This window comes from Metopolophium dirhodum, chromosome 4, assembly GCF_019925205.1.
Source record: "Metopolophium dirhodum isolate CAU chromosome 4, ASM1992520v1, whole genome shotgun sequence".
Lineage (NCBI taxonomy): Eukaryota > Metazoa > Arthropoda > Insecta > Hemiptera > Aphididae > Metopolophium > Metopolophium dirhodum.
In genome coordinates, this window is record NC_083563.1 from 27916594 (window position 1) to 27935141 (window position 18548).

Sequence of the window (18548 nt, forward strand, 5' to 3'; positions counted from 1 at the left end):
TTAATATCTAGTCAATGGATGATGTTAAAAAGTCAAAAAAGGTATTTACTAAAAAGGTGATAACATTAAATCTTCCCACCGCTTGAACTATATTATTATTAATTATTAATTATTTATTAATTAATTTACGGCTGATGGGATATTTTTACAGAAGTACAGTATATTATATATTACAATTGTATATAATGACAAATATATGTAGGTACCTATTAATCTAAATTCATCATTATAATTAAGTATAAATTATTCATTATAGATAGGATAGATTTATTATAAAGTGCAAGGTACAATCCTTCGAATACAATGGTTGTGATCGATGATCCTTAAAAATCAGTTATTATAATATAATTTCTCGCCAATCGTCTTATTAATCTATTTAAGTAGGTATTAAACTATTTTAATATTTTTATTAATTTTATACAAATAATAAAAATAAATATATTTACATAGTTAATATACATAATTTTATAATTTGAATAGATATTTTGAATCCATCCAAAACTATTGAGAACATTTTTGATGATTAATCAGATATAACATTTTCCGATAGTGATACTTTATTATATCTATAGACAATAGATGTAAATCATTTTAATAGTAAATTAACATATTAACATTAATTTAATTAACATTTTTGAAATTCTTATGTGCGATGAACCTATTTACTATACAGTATAATAAAAACTAATAACTAATAAGTATAAGTTCATGTATATACTAAACATAGGTGTAATGTGTATAGTACATATACGGTTACAAGGTTACCTACATATCTTACGCGTATCAGCTATGAATTTATTTATCCTTATTCGTGGTTAAAACCACGAACGTATACAAGGGGGGGGGGGAAGATAGACGTGGACGCCAGATCCCACCATGGTCTTTTTTTTTTTTTTTTAAATAGAGATTTTACGAAATAATGGTTTTTTAGAAATAGCTTAAAAATATAATATTAGTACATATTTCACATAATATTATAATACATCTATTTTAGTGGTTGTCTACAAATTCGATGTAGGTAATAAGAGCAGGGATGCGCTAACTAGGCGAACAAGGGCGGCCATAAAAATTAAAATTCAGTTATCTCCAAAAAAAAAAAATTATCATAGTTAGATCTTAGATTAGTTGATTAAAATGAGAAAAAACATTAGGTATTTAAACAATTTTTTTGGAAGATATATTTTTGATAATACAACATTATTACTTGCAAAATACCATGAGTCATGACAAAATATAGATGATTTGACAATAGTTGGAATGAAAATTTCAAAAAATGTCAACTGTTTTTTTTTGTTACCTATACGTTTTATTTGTAATAAATTATACATCAGCATTTTAGACTGTCCGGCCAAGTTGTCGTTTGTCGTCCATTTTCTCGTTTAGTATTTCCGATGGCCCACGTGGACTGCTATACGATACGTTTTGATCCATAATTATTGCAAATCCATACGAAGCTGCAATTGCAGCATGATCACCGTTTTTCACTTTTTATACGACACACGTACACCCGAATAGATAGCGGATTAACATTTGAGAAGAATGTTTTGAAAATTGATAGGTATAACACTATAATAATGTATTTATATCTATTATCTACAGTTCGACATTAAGCCAAAAAATATTTACAGCAATATTGAAAAAAAAAAATAAACTCGTCAAAAATGACCTTCACTCAATTTAATAATGATTAAAGTGTGTCTGAATGAAAATAATAATACTGTGTAAATCTTAATTTGATAATGAGATTAGACACACGTAATATAAATAATATTGTACATAGGTATAGTCATACCTCATATAGGTAATAGGTTAATATTAAAACTGTAGATATACATAAAACTAAAATTTGTCTAAGCAATATAATTCAAATAATAGGTATAATAAGATTGTATGATTAAGTATCATAATATTTATTTTAAATGACTACACACATGCGAGACTGAAATAAAAAATAGTTAATAATATTAGGTATCAATTAATATTTAATACGAATTTCACTTGGCTTAAAGCCATTTAACTTACCCGTACTCTCTCATTTCTAGGATATTTTGATTTATTTACTACTTTTTTTTCGGTTTTCTCATTAATAACCAACATGTTTGCATTTGTCCCTTCTTTTTCTACCGATTCATCTTCTAAATTTGAGATTTTTATTCCCGCTACAAAAAAATTAATATTTTAATGTTTGATTAATAGGTACACGCGGTATAGCTATAATATTATAATAGTATAAGTATTAAGGTAGACGGTACCTATAGTATAAGTATTAAGTATTAACTATTAACACCATATTTTTAAGGGATAATATTTAATTAAATATTTATTATTATTATTATTATAGCTGGTCAAACCCAGATAAATACGAAAAATATATAGTTTACAATATGAAATGTGATACCTATTAGACACAAGCAAACAATATTACAATGGCAAACTGAAGAAAAATAATATAAAAAGTTTCCCTCTAAAACCATTGCTAACTATAGTAAAAGCAGTCAGCAATCGCTGGTCAGTGATATGAGCGACGACCGTTATTATGATAATTTTTTTTTATTATTATTAAAGTGTAAAATCTTTAAAATAAATAATAAGGTATCATGATATATAGTAATTAAAATTGAAGATGCGTGAGTAGCGTTCTAAGAGGAAGTTACCATTAGTAAAACGTAATTTTATTGCTTATTTACTACCCATACCTATGTTGTTTAATAAATCACAATTCTAGATATATTTTATACTGTGGATGTTAGATGGTTTGATGAGGCTCAACATTTGTTAATTAACAGTTTTTAATTATTTGAAAGACAACATACATTTTTAATTTCCTAGTCAGAAACATTTTTGTATATGCGGAGATTTGATTGCATTTTAGAAGGGGAGCTTGAATCTTTCTTTACAAAATAAGAAGTGGGGGCTTTAAAAATATTAAATAATTTTGGGGGGCTTTCAATATTTGAGGGGGGGTATTGACACCCCCAAGTGCTCTCCTTCCAATCTCCGCTTGTGCACTCCACTTTGCTCATTGACACTTTACTACTTATAAATCAACTACTCATCAAAATATCAATTTAAAATCAAAATAAACAATGACATGTACTCTATTCTAAAAATATATTATATAAATATGGATGGTTTACTTGGTATCTTATCTTTGAATGATTTTTTATCCTCATTAATTTGTTGATCGATCAAATTTGTGTTAATTTCCTGATAATTTCAATGAAACAAACAATACTGTACATAATTATCGGAAATAAATGATAGTCATACCTATATAGGTATATAGCATTACTTTTACGCCGCTTTCTTTGACTATGTTCAATACTTCCGGTTCGTTATCTTTGGCTGGAGTAATCGATGTAAATGGTTCAATATTCTCTTTTCGTTCTTCGATTATCTTTTTCACAACCCTTAATGGAGGTAATGAGTCAGACGATTTTATTTGTTGTAAGCTATTATTAGTGAGTTCGTTGTCGAGGGGCTCGGCGTGAATTAAAGTATGATTTCCTCCACAACTGACCTATAAAAAAATGTAATACAATATAATCTCTAGTATATTTCAAATATTTTTTAATGGATAATAATATAGAACATACCATCTGTACGTTTAAATTTTTGTCTACGAACGCCAACACGAGCGTTGGAGTTGTTATTTGATTGACGTCTATGCCGAGCTTTCCGTATTTTCCGTCGCCACACATAAATAGTTTGCCACTCGCTGAGACGATAATTAAAAAAATATTCGATTAAAATAGTTATACTATAAAACATTTTTTTTTTATTTATATTTTTATTTGACATATACAATCTATACTATTTTTAGCACAATAAGTTTATATGATAAGAGAAAAATAGAAACATGATTTTTTTTGAATAAACAGCCACCCATTAGTGGCACTTGGCTAATGATAATCATTTTATTTTTTTAAATTATTTATTATTTATTTTTTATTTTCTCAGAGACGTTAGACATTAAAGTTTTGTAAAAGGTCACGGCACCATCTTCTTTTTAATCTGCGGTTAGGATTTCCCGGGAGTGTGAGGATGGACAGATCTTTTATGAGAGGGTTTGGATAGGTTTGAAGTCGTTTATGGAAACGTGTGTAGAAAATGTGTAATTCCGCTTCTATTGTTCTCATATGGAGATCGTTATGAAGAGCTAGGTTAGAGACATAGGGTGGAGCATTGGATAACCATCGGAGCGCTATATTTTGGAATGTTTGAATTCTATTTGTGTTAGATTTTTTAGCCACGCCTCATAATTGAAGTCCATACGTCCACATTGGCTTGAGTAGAGATTTGTAGATTAATAGTTTGGTGTTAAGGGAGGACCACTTATTTCTAATTAACAGGGGTCTGAGAATACGCATGCGATTATTTTAGGTTATCCTTTTGGATTGAAGGTGGTTTTCCCACGTCAGTCTTTTGTCTAGGGTTAGCCCTAAGTATCTGACCGTGTTGAATGTGGGAATTGGTACATTGTTAAGGGTAATGTTTGGGCATATTCCTTGTTTGAGTGTGAACGTTGTGTGTACCGATTTATTTTGGTTTATTTAGACACGCCACTTTGCATACCATTGAGACAAGTGATTGAGATGCATTTGTAAGTTTGATGATGCAATTACAGGATCCGCATTGATGGATAAAATTACTTTGTCGTCGGAATAATCAGCTACGATAGTTTGTTGCATGGTGGGTTGATCGCATACGTAAATGTTAAAGAGAAAGAGGGAGAGTATGCCACCTTGTGGTACACCAGCTTTTATTGGTGCGATTCCCGATGTCGACGAGTTATATTGGACTTGAAAGTGTCTGTCAGTTAAATAAGATTTAATTAATAGAAATAATGAAGAGGGGAGAAAATGTAAAACATAAAGTGATTAAATGCGAAAAAAACGTACAACGCTTAGTTACAAAATATTTTAAAAACTATCGACATTGTTTAGTGTATATTTTTGAATGTAATAGTGGCTCAATAATAGAGGATTGGAGATCGTGGGACGCCTAATCAACAGACAATTATTTAGTCGTTTTTAATTCTTAAATAATTCGTAACACATATGTTATACACTAAATAATAAATCAAAACTCAAGGTATATATGTTACAGACACTTTTTATTACACGGCACTAGTCAATAACATAACATAGGTATTAAGTACTATTAAGAAAAGAAACTTCTACGGTGGCGTCGATTCGTCCGAACACACTCGCAAAACTGGACTTAACGTCGTATTTTTTATTGTTAACTATAATCAGTGGAAAATACAAATGTTCTTACTTCATATAACTTCACACTTGCGAAAAAAACTGGGAAACTGGCTCTGCTCTATAAATAATATTGTCTAACGCCTATCCACTGATACTTCTTTCACCATTTGACTTTAACGTATCTACGGGATATAACCTATCTTGTAAATTTTGTTTGTTATCTTTGGTACCTGTTATACAACTTGTTCTTGTGTATTTCTGTTCTTAATCTTCATGCCAATATTGTTATATACATTTTGTAAGTTGTTCCTATTGTTATGAGCATTGTATTTTAATTACTAAGGGCCTTGACTGTTTATATTAACAAAATAATATAAAAATAATAGATTTCAAGTGTAACTTTTTATTGAGTAGGTAGGTCACTGGAATGAGTAAGTAATGACTAATGGATATGTCAAATTAATGATTAATTGTATACTTGTAGGTATATGAAAAACGATTTTAAGAGAAGGTCGAATGGATTAGCATTGAAGGATAGTTTTTTTATATTATAATATTATTTTCTTAATTTGGTAGGTTTAACTGGTTTTTGCCAAAATATCACGTATTACTCGAGGTGCCATAGTAGACTAGATTCGTGGTATGAATAGCTTGAAATTAGTTTAAATATTATTGTGTATATAAAGAATAATACATTAAACTTAAGAAAGTCTCAATGATGTGCGATTTATATTTTCGATTTAATATCCAATTTCAATTACGGTATATTGAAAGTACAAAAATACAAAAATGGGTAGAAAAATGTTATCGAAGCACACCGTATTACTTGAATAGGTAAGTAATAATATGTGAGTATAAATTGTTTACCGGTAATAAAAGCACTGTGGCTTTGGCCGCACACAATCTGAACGATCGGTTCGTTGGTAATGGGGCAAGGGTACAGATGACCTTGCGATGTGACGCTTCGCAGACCTATTTGTCCACAGTCGTTGTTACCGCAAACGAACACTTTTCCCGCGTCTATAAGTCAGTAAGTGTAAGGTTAGATTGACATTGATATATTTTATTTCTATATTATTATAATTATTAAAATAAGCGTTTGTGTGTATAATTTGTGTAGGTATTATTAACGTGTGTTATATTTTATATCGATCTAAGTAGTACTATATGTTGTAGTATTATGGACGATTTGTGTACGGTCAATAGTGATGATTTTATTTACCGTTCAATGCGATCGTGTGGCTAGCCCCGCAAGCGACTCTTACGATATTTTCGGTCGTGTCGACCCGGCTCAGTGACCACAGGCCATGGCCAAGTTTTCCATACTTTCTATCACCGCACGTATACAATTGTCCGATTCCTGAAAACCGTCACCGTTATAATAATGTATATGGCAATAATAATAATAATTAGTAATAATACATTAATAACAAACATAATACCAAATATGAATTATAATATAATATGTATTATAATTAATTAGGGATGGGAGCTCGGTAAACTATATATACCACTAGCCACAAAGGTTCGTTAATTTTACGAATATTTTGTTTACCGTTCATAAAATTGAGTGATTCCTCATTTCAATCGTTTTAATGTAAACAATAACATTGTATTCATAATATTTGGTTTACAAGTACAGGTAGATGTGTGACATATTGATATTATTAAAAATGTAAGCTAAGATAATTCTAAAATAATATGCATGTTAATATAATATTTAATACATAAGTAATATATCCACTATACCTACACGGCTACACTGTCAGCGATATTACGAAAATATTATTATTTATTTAATGCAAATGCCAAAAATTATATTATTGAGTTTAAAATGTATTAAATAAAAATACTATACACTAACACTTATAAAAAAAACTTTACGCACATTTACCGAACATTTTTTTAGGGTAAAACTCCCATCGGGCGTCATTATTTTAATACATAACAATTGTTGTCATTCCTTCACTTTCTCCGCCCAATCATTAAGATAAAAATTAGCATCAAAAACAAAATACTTATCTATTCACAATCACCTACATATCCCCATACTTTAAAAGCTAGTCCACCAATATTATAACAGTTTTCACGACAAATTTACAAATCACAAAAATCCTCTTATATCCCAACTATCCACTCTAACCATCCCAGGAAGTAATACTAGAAAGCTAAAATAATATTACTACTGGTGTAGTGTAAATATTAATTGCACGAGTACAATAATACGACACCGTATGCACTAGTTAAGATAAAGTTTATCTTAAACCATGGTAGTGTGTGAATGTGGCATGACGGAATACATGGGAGGTTGTCTAAACACTCGAAACACCCCCCTCCCCTGGCTATGCCACTTGTTCGTATAATTTACTTATCATATACTACTATAAGTATAGATTGTAAATATTATTTTAAATCATAAAAAAAAAACCATTTTTATCAGGGTTAGACGTACCTACAGCTAAAACAATAACAAACTTAATATCTATTTGTACTCGTGACTAATCAAAACAGTGGCGCCAGTAGGGGGATGATCGAAAGAGTAATACAATAGCCCTCTGAATGTATAATTAACACCCCGCATGTTCAATAGGGAGACACACCCAAGTCTCTTCTTCTCCCGCAGCTATAATAATATCGTGTCATAATTTTATAGCGCCATCAGCGAGATTTAGCGTGTCACCTTCGAGTCCGTAACTGTACCCCACAGCACTTGTAATGCTCCGCTTCTCTTGCCTGAACTTTAAATGCGTGTAAATAAAAAAGATTAAAACTATTCAATCAAAATGTATGTACAAAAAAACTTTACTGATATTTTTTTTGTACGAGTTGTGTTAAACAATTAAAAATAATACAGGTTTCCATTTAATAGTTGATGGTGCGGTATCAAAAGAAAAATGTCTCACTAGGTATGAATTATTACTTACTCGTGACGAATGCGGTGTGAGTGTGCCCGCAAGATACGTACAAGACGGGCAGGGCGATCGGCACGATGGTCGGCACACTGACGTTGACCGAATCGTCGTCCATCGAGTTCAGTCCCAGTTGTTTGTCGCTGTTCGATCCCCAGACGTAAACGTCGCCGTTTTCTGATGGGTACCGAAGACGAAAACAAAAATACGGTTTTCTGTTAGAGAACGATATCTAGTACCCTTCGTAGGAGGACTCAATCACGGGAGAGACCTATTATCGGCCTCTTGTGGTTACGGTTTTCAAATATATTATAATACTCACTGTGGGTAGTAATAATATATATATATATATATATGGGAAACTCAATAAGTCTTACAAATGACTTTTGAAATGACTTTTAGGATTTAGTTTTTTGGACGGGAAGTCTAGGTGGATAATGCAATAATAGTACCTATAAGATTTAATGATCTAACCGGAAACCAAACAGCATACGCCTATATATAGGAATGGGGACTGATAACAAAGATACATCCAGGTTCCAGCTACATCCATTAATATAGCGAGAGAGAGAAAGGAGTTTGACAACAAGGATAACAAAGCGTTTAGAAAAAGATAGCATAGACACAGGTATTATATGCACAGGTTTTAACTATGTATCTCTTTCTAACAATGTTGGGATACGTATGACAATAATATGGGGCACAGTCTATATATATATTAATATGTCTACAGATCAAATCCGTCTATGCGGCGATCTATACCTATATATCTAATATTGTACTATTATTATTATGCAAAACAATTAAGACCTAAGAGGACCGCCGTATGATACGATCCAGCGGATAATTGAATGATATTCTTATCGTTGAAACGGGTAACTTCGATGGGCACTTCGCTGTGGGTCACGTCCGCCACCGAGTGTCCTAGTTGGCCGTCGCTGTTATCGCCAAATCCGTAAACGATGTTATTCTCTGACGAACAAAAAGATAATAGTTCTCACAATGCAAAACCAATTAAAGACTATCATTATGATACACATATTTAATACATATATTATATTATTATTAATCATCGTAGTATTTCAACTAAAACAATACTATTTTAACACTCAAAATGTAAAGATATACTGAGGCTTAAGAATATTATTTATGGTAATTCATATTGTTTTCCCATTATCTGGTTAGGTACTTATTGTATTTCACAGATTGTCTTATTATGTAGAACATATCATATTGCACTATAATGTCTATCGTTTACGACTTTATATATTGGCTGATGTACCTATATAATATAAACGTAGATTTGAAATATTTTTTTTTTAAATGCGCAAAATATATAAAATATTCAGTTATTTTTAACTATTATCAGGTTGATCTCAAGTATAAGTCAAAACAAAGTTTAAATTTTTTAAAAACAGAATTTAAAAAAAATCTCAGTCAATGTTTTTAATAAGCATTTCAATTTTGAAGCTCAATGAATTTTTTTAGTTTTATGACGTTATTTATTTTTAGATTTCTTATAATAGAATTTGTAGTAGATTCATAAATAGGTATAACGACTTAATATTTGATTATTTTAATATATTAAGCTGGTTACACAACTTGCAGTATCTTCCTGTACAATACAATATGTATTCCTTATCAAATAAATAACGAAAAACAAAATGCAATGTACAAACAAAAGTGAAATACTTTGAATAAAATTTAAACTTGAAAGTATAAACAATTATATTACATTTTGTACTCATCAAAACACAGAAACAGTACTTAATTCAACGTCAAGCATATTATGTTATAAATTATAATAATAAACGTATTAGTATTAAGCCGTCACAAACTTTGATGAAAGTGTTAGGATACGATAAAAACGACTACAGCCAAATTGGTTCACGAAGTGTCGCGGCTGTAGGTCATCCGCGTACGTACAAATAACAAAAAGCTTCGTCCGGTGGGTATTATTATTTATATGAAATGACTAATATTTCTAAACATATATCCACTGCGGTCACCCATCCGAGGTCTCGGCGTCATGTACGTTTTGGCATTACTAACTTTGCTTTAAAATTAGTTTATTGCGTTCGTCTGTTTTAAAACAAATAACAATGATTTGGGAATTTCTTAAAACTAAACAATGCGTTTTAGACGCTAAACGTATTCATTAAAATACGAGAGAAATAGAATTGGATAGGATATTATATTGTAATAATATGATCACTTCAGTGTAAGAAAGATCACCGTAAAATATAAATACAGGGAGTATACCGCTTGATGTGATAATCTGGTTTATGGAACCAACCGTTTATTGGAATAAAAAAAAACCCAAACCAAATCTTGTGTCTCTAATTACTGTTAATTTAACCTTTTCGGATAATTGGATCACTTTTTATCGATTTTATATTTTTTTGACTTTACAAATTGATCTAGTTATATGACCAACTGCCGGAATACAATTAAATTGTATTTTTGACCTTACAGTGTATCGTTGTTTGTTCAGTATAGTTCGTGTTGTTCAAAAATGTTTCTTAAATGTTGGTCAAACGGAAAGATTTATCAATCAAAAACAATTGTTTATTTGTTTTGATAAGTTGGAAAAACGGTTACTAAGAGAAGCGAAATCACCTCTGAAAATTCCCCAAAGTTTTATTTCTGTACCTAATTATAATTTTACTGTAAGCAGTATACAATGTATTAAAAAAATGTGTGAAATCAACTATAGTTAACATTATAATCAAAATAACCTACACCAACATGATCACATTAAGTGGAACCAACTGTAAAATGTAATCAATGTATATGAACTTAAAAAAAAATTAAGAGTGGAACTACATTTTCTAAAATGTCTAAATTGTACGCAGGTTGGCTGTGTAAAAAAAATTTAGAACGTTTTAATTTTTTTTAAATGTCCGTAAACTAAAAATATATCGCTATCAAACCAACAAACTTCTATTGCTTCGTAATTTAAAAATAACCTTTTAATATTAAATTTAAATACTTTTATGTATTTTGTTTAATACATTGAAAGTCTCATAATTATGTTCTATATATTTTGTACACAAAAAATAATATTAAAATTAAAAAATAAATATAGTTTCAATTGAAAGTAGTATAATAATACCAACCTATGTATGGTTTCAACCAGAATGCATAGAAATTATGCATATTTTACTATTTCAGCTTATAAATTTGTGTCTTAACTTTTTGCCATCGATACATTCTTTAACTTTTTTAATGTCTTAAATTATTTTTTTACGTTCAGTGCGTGCTTAGTTAAAACTACGTAACAAATACTAACATTCAATTAATATTAATACAAATTACCTGTTGAAACGATTGTGTGTGACCGTCCACAAACTATATGCTTAACCTTATCTGGTTTTAAACCTATAAAAATATTCTTAATTAGGTATATTCATTGTTCTGACGAATACTTATAAGTCCATACTTTTAACACAATTAGGCTTGTAGACATTTTCCGTATGCCCTAGGCCAAGTTGTCCGAAACTATTTTTTCCAAAACAAAATACTCTTCCGTTTTCTAAAAAAACAAGTTTTTAATCACATAATATAATTTGTCAACAAAATACTATGAACATTTATTCTATCAATAATAATGTATGTATGTGCGTGTGTTTTTTTTTTGCGTTGTTTTATATTTTTTTAATAATTATTAATTCATCGCTATCACGCAATCATATTTATCTTGTGGAGGAAAAAAATAAGTAATCAAATATATTGATTAAAAATTTGCATTTTTAAAACGCGGTAACTAATAACATAAAATTTAATTTACTAACAATTTAAGACCTTAAAGTTTAAGAGTGTATATGATTTTAGGTGTATAATAATATATTTTTCTTAACTTCAAAAATAATATATTATATCAAAAATATGACATATAGGATTATAGGATTATATCACAATATGTAATTAAAACAACATAAGCCTTTCATGCATCATACTTGAAATATTTTGTATAAATCTTTAAAACGTATTGTATTTCAGAAATGGCAATAACTTTAGCAGTTGAGGCGTATATATAAATAAAAATAAATACACATTATACTGTAAAAATGTGTATAATTAATTAATTAATATTGTAACAGACTCCCTACTCTCACCACAAGCTATTAGGGCTATAGACTATATATCGACTATTTTTTTATAGCTCATGTAGGGAGTAGGTATCAACTTTGAATGTCAATTTTAAATGTAAATATTATTATGAAGAAGTTGAAAAGTTGAAATATGTTATAATATATTATGACTGCTGTATTCTATTTTGACGGTTAGTGATTTTCAAATCTTTGGACTGTAACAATATAATATTATGTCTAAAATAATAGGTACGTTTACAACGTTGTGTTTTGAATAATTTTATTTCACTATTATTTGTTCTCAATATTTGCATATTCAACTAAGTATTTTTGCATGGAATTGTATTTTATTTAAAACGCCACACACTCAAAGCGTTGTATATTAAGTAAAAGTAGATGTCAATACTTCGGTTATAATTCATGAGGATTTAATGGCCCTATGTGAATGCGATAATCTTAAAATTCACACAGAGACGCTTAATAAATATTAATTATTCAGATATCGATTAAGAGAGTCATACGTGCAGTATATAATATGTATACACTGTCCATGAAAACGATATACCTATAGATAAACAAACAAAAGTGCACAATACGAATCCTGTTGAAAAGCGAAAACTATAATATAATAAAACGGTCATGAGTGTTGTTCTCAGGAATTTTCTATGGGGGGAGGGTGGTGGATAATTTCTAGGAACATAATATGTAGGAGGTCTATCAGCAAACAAAAAACGGGTACGTAAAAATCGGCCAATGGTGGGGGGGCTTAAACCCCATGACCCCCCCCCCCCCATGATGGTCAAGGACCATTTTATAAGTTTCTAACTTATAATACCACTTAATAATTTTTTACGAACGTCATCAGGTTTAAAGATTATGAGTAGACTGAGTCTTCGAGTTAGGAAAAAAAAATATTGTTTAACTCAAATTCTACGGTTGAAAGTTTGGTGATCAGTGATAGTTATTATTATAATAATACAATATTTATACATAGCACATAATATACAGTAGTATAATAAAAGTATATATAGATAATATCATTGATTATATAAAATATTAATATTAGGCATATAATCAATGATGATATAATATACATATTTTAAACATGTATTGTATATTAGTAGGTAATACATACTACAATAATATTACGTGTTTATATAAATACTAGGCAGCCAATCCTGCGTATGCCGTTATCCTTGACAAATTAAATAATGCCAGTGGATTTATCCTGTTTTGAACTCTATAATTTATGAAGTGTTAGCTACAAATATTTTGAACACAGTCATTTGAGTTGTTTTGTCTGAATTTGAAATACGGGTCTAAAATTATATCCGTTTATAAAAACATAAACATAAAAAAATATTCACTTTGTGAGCCAACAAATACCTGTGCGTGAGCCTGTCTTTAAAATACGAATTCTGGAAAATCCTTTTTAGTGCACCCCTGCATGGGGGTACGGAGGCTCTAACTATCGTAGTTTTGGGTGTACGTAAGCTAGAACTTATTATTATTTTTTTGGCCGTGCAGATTATATTATAATATACAAGGTGAACCATATAAGTGTTTACATTCATTATGTCCAAAAGTTTTAACTTTTTTTGAATTTATATTTTTTTACAATTTATATCATTATAATTTTTAAGTTTTTACTTTTTTGAATGACAAAATACATTTTTAATTTCATATTCCGAAGAAAAATATTTATTGAAGTACTTAAATACATATGAAGATGGCAAGTAGATACGTTTGCATATTGTATGTTGTATTCTTTGAAATTTAAAAATTTAAAAATCTTGAATCTAGATACTTTTTTCTTTAGGGTTTTAGTTTTTAACTTTAGTGTCTTAAAGTTTAGATGACCGGAGTACCTAGTGGACCAACATTTTGCGGGTTACCCCTGTGCGAGTAATAAAGTACTGATTAATTAATTATAACTATTCGTTCAAAATCCTATTCATATAATCATATGTATTGAAATATTTCAAAAAATATTCCCCTTCGGAATATGAAATTAAAAATGATTGTTCTTAATCAAATAAGTAAAAACAGAAAACGATAAAAACATTTTGCTTTGCAATGACATATAACTATATAAAAAAATATATTCAAAAAATTTATAATTTTTACACTTCAATAGATCACCTTGTACGTACGCAGATTGAACGACGGTGGACATAATTGTGTCGCGCATTATGTATTTTATTATTTATTTCTTGGATATTAAATTTTTACGAAAACAAAAAGATTCGCGAATAAATCGTTTGACACCCAAAATGGTGAAATCTTACTGCAGACAATTCCAGAATGTTCTTCCCCGCAACTGATTTCGATTACTGGATCATTTCTGATGAAAAAGTGACTTGGAATGTTGTCTGCAAAACTACTTTTGCCATACGTGAAAACAGCTCCTGTTTCTGAAATCCGATTTAAATTTCACATTATAATTTTATGACACATAGTAAATAATTTAGTTTCCCTACCGTGAGGGCGAATAAAAAATCACCGATGACACATGCACGTAAACGTACACTACCCCTAAAGTCGTATATGTAACATAATATTATATTTTAACACTTTCAGTGATCTTATTATAATGTTTGCCAGTATTAGGAATTAATAACGTAAAATATAATAAATTATAAGGCATGCGATATTAAAGTAAGTAAGTATATATAATTTTTTTAAATTTTCAGTGGTTACGTGGTAAGGTCGAGGAACCAAACGACACACGGTAGGAATGGGTGAAGTCGTTTTTAAATTGAGTTTCTGAAGTTTACCGACCTGTTTTATAATTCTATTCTAATCATGACGTTTACCCGTCATTTTTCATTTATTTATTTTATTTTGTATGTTGGACACTACATAATAATAATATTACGTATTCTGCTACTTCCCATTCGACGTTTTATAGGTACATTCGTATGTTATGTACTGAACAAATATTATATTTAATGAAAATATTGATTTTTAATAAAATATAGTTACGTTCAAAGTTTAATTTATTTTATACCTATAATTATGGTTATACTCGACTTTATAATGTAGGTACATAAAATATTCATTTAATCACCTGTAATTTAAGTGAAAAACGAAAATAATTCTCGTTAACTGTGATGATGTATTTTATCATCGTATTTAAATCATACTTAATTAAAAAAAATGTGCAGACAATGTTATAATTTTTCGATTTTTTGCTCTACCGCGAAAAACATGGATATAAAAAAAATTATTCTCACAAAAGATTAAAATGAATTTGCTTAACCATTACGAATGTATTAGTATACTCAACAACAACGTGCTAAAAATGATTACACAGCATTATATTAATTATGTTTTGATCTGTCTATAAAAGTATACATTTACGGCATAATGTTTGAGTACTGTTTAAAAATCGGCCACATAAAACCTCTCAAATATCTAAGCCCGGTTAGTATATAATATCACGTATTATAATAATATGGAATTCGATTATTATATTGGGGACATGAAACACGTGACACGTGAAGAAAGCGGTGAGATGGCATCTCCCTTCGACCCACTGCATACTATCGGACATTGTAATCATCATTATAAATATGAGATCGTCAATATAATTTTCGCGGGTTTCCACAACGCATATCAATAATAATTGTTATTGTCGATAATAATCTATCGTCGGCATCTCGTGACTCGCGGATTTCGAGCAACTCTTATGAAATAGGCACATAACAACAGTGTTGGGTAATTAGTTACTTCTGAAAAGTAATTAAGTTACTTTACTCGTTACTAAAATAAAATTGTAACGAAATTACTTTACTTTTCAAATAGAAAAGTAACTCATTACTTTCTCGTTACAAAAGAAAAAAAAATTTTAAATTTCTTGGCAATTCTCTTCTGCGGCCAAATTGAACATACGAATAACAAATTCTTTATAAAACCTGAGTAGTTGATAGGATCGTATAAAACTTGGTCTTCCACACAAGCTATTCATAGGAAACCTATTTAAAGGAATCAAATTAAATAATACATTTAATAAAGTGTTTCGTGATTTAGGTGCAATTCGACATGTCAAATATCAAAACCATCGAAAACTGAAATGTGGCGAGTTAAAATTAAATTGTATATAAACATCAGATTGGTAAACATAATATAATACCCGCATAGTAGACAAACATTGAAACATGTTTTTTTTGAATTCGCAATAGGCAGGTGTACTTAATAATTCGAAACTGTAACGCGTTATTCTATAGAGATTACTTTTGAAAAGTAATTTCCATCATTACATTTTCGTCACTTGGAAATGATTCTAATGAAATTACGTAACGCGTTGCTTTCGTTACGTTACTACCCAACACCCGACATAATAATGTTATTCGATTGCGAATGGACGAGTCACATATAAAAATTCGATCGGTCGTGTTTATGCGACAATATTACACACACAATACGCAGAGCTGCTGCCTTACCCGGTATCACGTCTTCTTCGGACATGTCGACGGCCCGCGATTTTCCGCACTAATATTTTCCGGAACGAAATCCGTGCGGACACGAACGAAGCGTGGCGATTTGTAGGCAACCAGGAACGGTAACCGCACATTGTGTTTACGGTAGTTACACACGTGGTTGCCAAGCGAATGTATGCCTACGCCTAAACATCACAACAACTATGTAATAATACTTACCAGCACATACCACCCCTCGGGCAACAGTTATTCGAAATGCGCACTGGTGTACATATTATTTGTGATTCGTACATAACAATATATATATATGTATTGGCGTCCAAGTATATTATTATACAGGGTGTAACAGGAAGACCCGACACGGACGAATATTAACTTTTGTTCTAATCGATATTTTTAACTTTTTTTTTTTTTCACATAATTTATAGTCACTTGCTCTTGCTACACGTATAATATAAAAAAAATATTTTTATTTTTTAATACGAATAATAAAAATTTAAAACTGAGTTTAGATTTTTTTCGATAAATTCAAATTAGCCGATTTGTGAATCTGAGTATAAGAACAATTTTGATGGTAAAAACATTTATCTAAGGCAAATAGTTTATTTTTTTTAGAACTTTTTAAGATATCAATATTTTTTTGATTAAATTCATTTGGAACGTAATAACTATTTTCAAAATATTATTTTTGGGAATTTGTTGACATGAGTATATTTTTTAAATTATTTACTAATCATATAATTTTAACAATTTTTGTCATACGTTTAAGTAGCATCATTTTATATTTTTTGTCAGGTCTTTCTGTCATACCCTGTATATTATACAAAATATAACATGAAAACATACTTAAAAAATGACAAAAATAACCCTATAGACCTAGATAAAAGTACAAGTATGTACATATATATATGTGAATACACAGGTTGTGCTAATGTAAAATTCACCAATTTCTTAACTCAACATTTGGGCAACCAAGCAGCGGTGTAAATGTATTTAAAATTAAATATATGTTGACACGATATAGAAATTATAGAGATGCCTATACTACCAGCTGCTATAATATAGTACCTGTCATAAAACACCCTTTTTGATTGAATGAGTAGATAGATACATATTATTGTTTCAGTGGTTCCCAATCTATTTTGGATTCACCGGGCCATCCTGTTATTGTTTTATTTTATGAGTAGGTACAATTGTTAATTGTTCTACACTTCCACTTCATGTTATGTAAAAGCAAAAGTTGGCAAGTAAATAAAAAATAATAACATTCGTTTTAGACAGTTAAGTTAAATCAACGTTAAGAACCTTAAATTATAATTTAACAGTAACAAACATTATATATTTAATTCTAAAAATGTAAACCTAATGTAGATAAATATACTAACTACTAACTTAATAGAGTAGGTACCTATCTATTAAAAATAAGACAGTTATTTTTCCAATAACCACCTGGGCACACTTAGTTATTTTAAATAATAACAAAACATTTTGTTAAATAGCATCCTACTATTATTCCTTGTTGTGCGGTTTAGTCAAATAGGTAATTATACGTTTGTGTAAACTAAATGATTAAATCAAGAAATAGTTATTTATAAAATAAAAATTATTGTATACAACGCGATTAAACAAAAACGATTATTAATAAATCAGTTCAAAACTTTTAACTACAGTTCTAGCTATAGAAGGGACTACTATAGGTAAATAGTAGTATAGGTAAATATAATATTGTAAAAACGGTTTTAATTTCAAAATGTATTGTATTAAAAATAAATTGGTAACAGCTAAGTTATTACAATGGGTATCGTTAAAAGTAATTAAGTTAAAAGTTAATTAGAAAATTAAGTAACTTTTTAAGTTAAAAAAATAACTCATTTCAAGCTATTCAAGAGGACG

General features: G+C 29.5%; 1 protein-coding gene across 1 annotated transcript; it reads right to left on the bottom strand.

Moving 5' to 3' along the window:
* Positions 1 to 150: 150 nt before the first annotated feature.
* On the bottom strand, positions 151 to 16820 carry LOC132943046 (X-linked retinitis pigmentosa GTPase regulator-like). Its single transcript, XM_061011828.1, has 13 exons — positions 16659 to 16820; positions 14502 to 14627; positions 11562 to 11654; positions 11438 to 11500; positions 8930 to 9091; positions 8135 to 8296; positions 6433 to 6570; positions 6078 to 6230; positions 3597 to 3718; positions 3293 to 3520; positions 3138 to 3207; positions 2023 to 2159; positions 151 to 1939 (listed from the first exon to the last, which is right to left on the bottom strand). Exons 1-13 carry the CDS (start codon positions 16681 to 16683, stop codon positions 1916 to 1918), a joined length of 1503 nt encoding a protein of 500 aa, XP_060867811.1. The 5' UTR covers positions 16684 to 16820; the 3' UTR covers positions 151 to 1915.
* Between the last annotated feature and the right edge of the window lie 1728 nt (positions 16821 to 18548).